Raw genomic sequence first — 7,541 nt, forward strand, 5'->3', positions numbered from 1 at the left:
CTCATTGATTTTAATTGTTTGTGGGCTCATTTTCGGAACGTGTTTTGTATCTCACAGTCATTTTCCTTTCGTGTATCATATATCATCTCAGTATTTGAACATACTCGATCAAAACTCTCTAGACATCATAACTTCACATATCCTATATTATCTTAGCGCTCCAAATAGAAATTTTTGAATTGATTAAAAAAATCTCCCAAACTTAAAGGGAGCCTCGGGGTGAAAGTTCGTACCCAAACTTAATATATTAGTATTATAGAGGGGAAGGAGACCACGTAGGGCAGCCAAACGAGGTGGGACCAAAAATTTATTTCCCATCCCATCCTAGTAAAATCATAAGTTTGGACATATACACATACATCCATATTCATATATATTCAATTTATGTATACATATAAATTATTTTTATATATTTAAACCATGCCCTTGTTTTAGAAAATGAGCTACTTTAAAACCATTAAGAAAATACCGTGAATGTACTTTTGTTTTATTTAATTAATAGCATCGATTGAGTTTGTCCCTCTCATTGACAATTTTTTTTGTCTCATCACTTGCCTTTTGTTAGATAATTTCTTCGTGATAAATTTCGAAAGGCATTTTATTTGTGCCCTATTACTATAAGATCATTCTCTAATACAAGTAGTGAGGCACATACTTACTTTGAATAGTTTGAAGTAGCTTTCAATGTCATATTTTTTGTCTTCCCTACTTACTTTGTTTATATTTGGAACCGAGCATCAAACATAATCATCCATTGTAAAAAGAAAAAAAATTGTAAAAATCTTATACATGAATTTACTATTCAATCGATATATCTAGTGAAGTTATAATCTCATTATTTATTAAAATAGAAGAATAATATACACATAAATCTAGGTAATTGTTTTTTTTTTTTTTAATTTTTGTTAGCACTAACTTTTGGCCAAGGGTTACAATAATAATTTGCCAACAAAATCACAATTGGTTAGAAACTAAATATGGTAATATGTTTGTTGGATTGGATTTAATTGGAATTACTTAAAACTTAGAGATTCTTAAACATAAAACTATAACTATAAATTTCCAAACTAAAAAGGAAAAAAAGAAAAAAGAAAAAAGAAAAAGGATACAATTTTCCACTAATAACATAATTCTTTTTAGTTTAATACAGCAAAATTTGAAAATCCTCACTAGAATTTGACTTGTGAAATTCCATCAATTAGTGTGAACGAAATTTCTAGCTGGGTTCAAAAGGAAAAAAGAAAAAGGCAATTGATTTTTGGTCAAATTAATTAATCGCAAATTGTATGTGTGGAAAATTCAAAGAATATGGCATTAAAAAAGATAAAAATAAAAATCTAAGGATGATAGGATCCTTCTTCCTCTCTCTTTAAATACAGCGCCCCCATTTCCGTTCTCTCTCAGTTTAATTTCAGAGGAAAAGGGTCTGAATACTTTTAATTTCTTCTTCGTTTCAATTTGTTCTTCAGTTTTCAGGTTTTAGCCATCGATGGGAACTGAAGGTCCATCAAAAACAAGGAATGACAGTGGCCACAACGATGTTAGTCTCTCTTTCTTTTTGTTTTTTTTTTTTCCAATCGATAATATAGGATCAAATTGAAACCCATTCAGGGTTTCCTTAGTTATGAATTTGTTCTACTCAACCCAAATTGTTCAAATTTCATAGTTTATTTTAGGGCCAAAGTTCATGATTCTGTACCCCATTTATGAATCAATCTGTTTTCTTCCTCATTTGATTTTGCTTTCTTTAACTCCCGCTTTCCAATGATCTACTTGTTTTTTTTTTAAAAAACTATAACCATTTGTTGTTTTTATTGGATTTAGGGATTCGAAACTTCTTTAACTAGTTGAGTTATACTCGACTTCACATGAGTATTGTAAATCTGCCTTTTGCTGGTTAGCTTCTGGTAATTTGGTCTTGTTCTTGGTTTATTGCACAGCTTGAACAAAACAAGCTGGTTTTTGTGGTGGGGCTTCATATTAGAGGATTATTTTGGTTGAATATGATGATGGTTGTGAATAGGATGTGTAATTTTGGCGAAAAGGAAAAAATATTTGTGGGGATTCACTGTATGAAATGTTTTAACACATTTAGGTCTGTTTGGTCCATCAACTTTCGGTGTTAAATAATTTAAACTCTGTAAATTTCTCGTCGAAACCTCATCTTCTCTTTTGTATATTTGTGGAGAAATTTTATTTTTACAAACTTTCTAACTCCAACATATTAATTTCAAACTTGAGAATTCGACTCAACCGCCTAAATGCCTAAATACTATTTAATTATTCTTATTTGAATACCGTTATGGTAAAATAGAGTTTTCTCCTCAGATTGTTTATTATGTTCGAAACTACTCTAAGAAAAATTAATTTGAGAGAATTTTAAAATCACTTAAAAACCTGCAATTTTTGCATTTGGCCACTTGTTTTGTTGGCTTTGGTTTTTAGTTCATTTTTCTTCCGCATTTTTATGATGGAAAATATATAGTTTTTTAAGAGAGAGAGAGATTGGAACAATGGTCAAATTACTGACTTTGATGGATGGTGTCACTTTGTGGCCATTTTGTCCACACATTTAAATTGTAATATAGATTGAATCAGCAATACTGACTTTAAATACTTTGCCAAAATGGCCTGTGGGTCCTATTCCCAAAAAGATATTAAGGTTATTTGTGAAATTTGAATTATGAAACACAAAAAAGAGAGCCTTTTTGCAACCCCTTCCAAAAATATTTGGAGAACAAAAAGTAACCCATACATATCATGGTCTAATCATTTACTTTAATCCACTTTGGTCCCCTAAAGTTATAAAAATATTACTTTAAGCTAAGGAAATCACATGCATGGGTTGAAAGTCGAGAAAGATTGCTCGTCATATTAACATATTTTTAAGAATGATGTAGAGTCCATTAGCATAAGAAAGATATTTATGGAAGATAAATTTCTAATGTAAACAAAGAGAGTATTATACTATTGTATGGATTTTTTTTTTTTTTTTTTTTTTTTTCTAACAAGTTGAGAATGCTTACTTTGACCAATTCCAAACATTATCTTTGTTTAGTTGTGCCTCTGTTAAAGAGAAATGGATTGGCACCCTTTATTTTTTCATTGCTCTCTCTCTTTTATGCTTGCCATTAAAATGTTCTCTCCCTTTTGGGTGATTGATAGGGCATCAATAAGACAAAGGAACAAAAAGCAATAGATGATTGGCTTCCAATTACTTCTTCAAGAAATGCAAAGTGGTGGTATTCTGCCTTCCACAATGTCACCGCCATGGTTGGTGCTGGTGTCCTTAGTCTTCCATCGGCTATGTCAAACCTTGGATGGTAATGATCTCAACTCAAATAGTAGAAAGAACACGTGAAACTTTATCCTTATTAGTGGAAAATAGCCCTAGCTAGATTCACTCTCGGTGAAATAGCTACCATGCCCTTTGGTCCCGAGCTTTTGAACTAATCCGAGTCTTTGAGCTCTTTATGGCAGCTAGTCTAGATCATTTTTAGGATGATTGGAAAATCTTTCTTTGTTAAGATAGAGGTAACTAAATATAGATAAAACATAGCCACTATGAATTGGCCTGACGACCTCAATTATGAATTTGCAGGGGTCCTGGTGTGGCTGTGTTGGTACTGTCATGGATTATCACTTTATATACATTATGGCAAATGGTGGAGATGCATGAAATGGTTCCTGGGAAAAGGTTTGATAGATACCATGAGCTTGGTCAACATGCTTTTGGTGAGAAATTAGGCCTTTACATTGTAGTACCTCAACAACTGATTGTTCAAGTTGGTACCAACATAGTTTATATGGTCACCGGGGGACAATCGCTGAAAAAGTTCCACGACATCGTGTGCCCGAGATGCAAGAGTATCCAATTAACTTACTTTATCATGATCTTCGCCTCGGTTCAATTTGTACTTTCCCACCTTCCCAGCTTCAACTCCATGTCTGGTATTTCTTTGGCTGCAGCTGTTATGTCCTTGACGTATGATATGCTCTCAAAAAAGCTTTTCATGTTGACTGCTTGCTATATTACTATACGTTAAAGCTATGCAAGATACACCAAAAACTGATCTTGATTTGTTCATTGGTTTTGCAGTTATTCAACGATTGCTTGGACAACTTCTATCGCAAAGGGTGTTCAGCCTGATGTGGATTATGGATTCAAAGCTAGTACTACACCAGGGAAAGTTTTTAACTTCTTAAATGCTCTGGGAGATGTGGCTTTTGCATATGCAGGGCATAGTGTGGTGCTGGAGATCCAAGCAACGATCCCATCTACACCAGAGAAGCCCTCAAAAAGAGCTATGTGGAAAGGGGTCGTTGTCGCTTATATAGTTGTTGCTCTGTGCTACTTCCCTGTTGCTTTGATTGGATACTGGACGTTTGGAAATTCTGTCAAAGACAACATTTTGATCTCACTGGAGAAACCTGCATGGCTTATTGCATTGGCTAACATGTTTGTTGTCATCCATGTTATAGGAGGTTACCAGGTAGGTAAACTTCTCAATCTATGTCAAATCTTTAGTCTACAATTTGTACAAAAGGGTCAACGGCTAGTCATTTGACATAATTAAACTAAACATAGTTGTTTATATGACTGCAGATATATGCAATGCCAGTGTTTGACATGATAGAAACTGTATTGGTGAAGAAACTGCATTTCAAGCCTAGTTTTATACTTCGATTTATTGCTCGTAACGTTTATGTTGGTGAGTAAACTTCTACTTTTTTCCTGCTTATCAGACAAGGAAATCACATATGAATCTAACTGGCTGAATTTGAATTTGTTCTACTTCTAATCCTTTAATCCTTTGATTCACTACAGGACTTACCATGTTCATTGGCATTACCTTCCCCTTCTTTGGTGGTCTACTTGGATTCTTTGGAGGATTTGCCTTTGCCCCTACAACATATTTCGTAAGCCACAGCTTCTCACTTTTGGTCATCTTCATTTTTTTTCTTCTCTTTTTGTTCCAAGTATCTGAGTTCACGAACATGAAAAAGATAGCTATCTAAAGATCTTTCATAAAAAAATTACAATACTTGCCTACTGATCCTTCTCATTTCATTTTGCTTTCTCAGCTTCCCTGTGTTATATGGCTTCTCATATACAAACCGAAAAGGTTCGGGTTATCTTGGTGCACTAATTGGGTAAAGTTCTTCTTGGACAACGCTTTCATTTGTTCTGATAGATGATATGTCAGTTTATTTATACAAATTCTTTAAAATAAGTGTGAAGCTTACATTGTCAGTTCATTTTCGGTTTCAGATATGCATCATACTTGGAGTGCTTCTAACTGTTCTATCACCTATTGGAGGAATGAGAAATATCATACTTCAAGCCAAAAACTACCATTTCTACTCATAAATTACCCTCCAACTGCTTCAGAGTAAAATATGAATACAGGAAGCAGATGATGATACATACAGGCCATAAGTATGCTTGTTGACTGATAAAGATGTCACATTTAGTTGAAGATTAGAAAGAATCTTAAGATTTCAAAACTATCTTATATGGATAGGGACTTATACTGCTTAATGTCTTTGCAAATACCAGTAATTTTCATGTTGTAAGCTTCTGCCTTCAGAGTACAGTTCCATTTTTTTTTTTTTAATTTTCTTCCAAAATCAATATAAAAGTTTTGCTTCTACTTGGCTTCAATTCTCTCTTGTTTATCAATATCAGATACACAATAACAGCTGGGCAAGTACTCCATTCATTTTGTCATATTTTTGGCCATATCTAGCCTAGTTGTATAGCTCATAAAAACAGTCAGAATCTATAAATTATTAAACAAGGTGTAAAAATCATATCATACTATAAAGTAACACAGAAATTCACAATATATAATATATAATATATATTTATTCATTTATTCATTTATTTATATATAAACTATATGGAAAAGAACAATAAATTACTCATTGAAGAAGAGGAATCGAGATGTTATATCTAAATGAGGGATGAAACAAAAACAACTGACCACAAAACTTCTCTTTTCAATTGAGAGATTTTGATACCCTTTTTCCTTGTGTGAATGATAAATGAATCTAACAGCGACAAATAGAAGGAGAAACCCAATTGCTTTCTACTTCCTCTTCCTCCTCTTCTTCTTCTCTAGATGTGGGTTAATTCCTCTTTCTCCATTGTTGCAGACCAAAAAAGAGAGGAATTTCCATATCCTTTTCCCTGCTTTCAATTATAAGAAAATCTAACTACCATAAAAGAAAGAAAAAAGGTGAAGAAAGCCCCAATTGCTTCCTCCTACCTTGCCTTCTTCTTCTCCAATTTGCTGCTCTTTTCTCTGTATAACTCAACCCATAGATTGGTAATCCACAAAATACTCACAGAAATGGCAGCTGCAACAACAAAAATCCAAGACATCCAAACCCATTTAGGAATCACAGTCTCAGCTCCTCCATTGAAGAAGAACTCACCCATCTTGTAAAGGAAGTAAGGCCCAACAAATCCCCTGACAATCGAATACAATACATAAAAAGGAGGAGACAGAAGATTATACACTGTATTAGCGAACTCAACATCGGCTCTTCTGGCTCTAGCCAGCGTCCAAGCGTTCTGGCAAAAGCTGGTAACCTCAGCGAGAATGAGAAGGACAAGAATCGCATAAGCGCCATGAGAGACAAGGTAACGACAAGTTACGAAGACGAAGAGAGTGACCAAATGATGAGCGATGAAGAGCAAATCTGAAGGGAAGAAGATGATATAGTGTAACAGATCCATGAGAAAGTAAGCGATGCTGTAATCGAGGACGGTGTTTTGAAGATCTGTGTTGGATGAGGCAAAACCACGACCGGCGTCGGTGAGGATGGCGCCGGAGGCTAAGAACACGGCGGGGGTACCATGAACGAAGGAAATTGCGCAACTCGCAGCTTCCGGCCGGATCTTAGGGCTCCAATTACGAAACAAAAGGAAATAAGCAAAAATATAGATCGTAAAGAAGATTGAAAAGAAGAAAGGGAGAGGATTCAGATGGGTTTCCATTGAAACCCGTTGTCGACAAGGTGATCGGAATCCGAGGAAGAAGAACTCCGATGATCGGGAAAAAAATTGAAAAGTGGGGGAAAGGGAGGGAAGAGACTGGATTCTTCAGCAAATCAAATGGAAATCCAAAAGCCGAAAAGGGGTATTTTTTTTATTCGAAAAATTGAAACCCAATAAATAAACAATAAAAAATCGCAACTATTTTTTTTTTAAAAAAAAATTATTATTATTTTTTATTTTTTGAGAATCTAATAAAGAGCCACTGAAAACGTTGTAACTTGTACCTGTTATTTATGATTATGATAAGAACAAAGATTAGGGCAAATTAACGTGACGTAGCAAATTTCTTTTCTTTTTTTTTTTTTTTCAAATCCTTAACATCATTTAAGATTGTTCCTAGGATAATTATTGTTAAAATTGTCACTTTTTTTTAAACTTTAGAGATGAAATATTTTTTCTTAAAAAAAAAAACTTTAGAGAAGAAATAAAAATTAAAAGTAAAGTTTGTTCAAATATTATGTAAGCACTCGTTGAA

General features: G+C 33.9%; 2 protein-coding genes across 2 annotated transcripts; one reads left to right on the forward strand and one right to left on the reverse strand.

The window, feature by feature from the left end:
* The first annotated feature begins 1,346 nt into the window (after nucleotides 1-1,346).
* LOC120085369 (lysine histidine transporter 1-like) lies at nucleotides 1,347-5,665 on the forward strand. The gene is made up of 8 exons (XM_039041320.1): nucleotides 1,347-1,540; nucleotides 3,166-3,323; nucleotides 3,602-3,985; nucleotides 4,100-4,493; nucleotides 4,607-4,712; nucleotides 4,829-4,920; nucleotides 5,086-5,154; nucleotides 5,273-5,665. The coding sequence occupies exons 1-8, from the start codon at nucleotides 1,490-1,492 to the stop codon at nucleotides 5,369-5,371; spliced, it is 1,353 nt and encodes a 450-aa protein (XP_038897248.1). The 5' UTR covers nucleotides 1,347-1,489; the 3' UTR covers nucleotides 5,372-5,665.
* Nucleotides 5,666-5,840: 175 nt separating this feature from the next.
* On the reverse strand, nucleotides 5,841-7,302 carry LOC120085377 (TLC domain-containing protein At5g14285-like). Its single transcript, XM_039041331.1, has one exon. The coding sequence runs from the start codon at nucleotides 7,004-7,006 to the stop codon at nucleotides 6,269-6,271; it is 738 nt and encodes a 245-aa protein (XP_038897259.1). The 5' UTR covers nucleotides 7,007-7,302; the 3' UTR covers nucleotides 5,841-6,268.
* Between the last annotated feature and the right edge of the window lie 239 nt (nucleotides 7,303-7,541).

This window comes from Benincasa hispida, chromosome 1 (assembly GCF_009727055.1).
Source record: "Benincasa hispida cultivar B227 chromosome 1, ASM972705v1, whole genome shotgun sequence".
In the NCBI taxonomy this organism is placed as follows: domain Eukaryota; kingdom Viridiplantae; phylum Streptophyta; class Magnoliopsida; order Cucurbitales; family Cucurbitaceae; genus Benincasa; species Benincasa hispida.

Excerpts from the sequence above, each read along its gene's own strand:
- LOC120085369 (XM_039041320.1), top strand. The coding sequence starts at position 1,490 with ATGGGAACTGAAGGTCCATCAAAAACAAGGAATGACAGTGGCCACAAC. Across the intron at positions 3,324-3,601 it reads GCTATGTCAAACCTTGGATG|GGGTCCTGGTGTGGCTGTGT; the intron begins GTAATGATCTCA and ends ATGAATTTGCAG. Across the intron at positions 3,986-4,099 it reads GCAGCTGTTATGTCCTTGAC|TTATTCAACGATTGCTTGGA; the intron begins GTATGATATGCT and ends TTGGTTTTGCAG.
- LOC120085377 (XM_039041331.1), bottom strand. The coding sequence starts at position 7,006 with ATGGAAACCCATCTGAATCCTCTCCCTTTCTTCTTTTCAATCTTCTTT.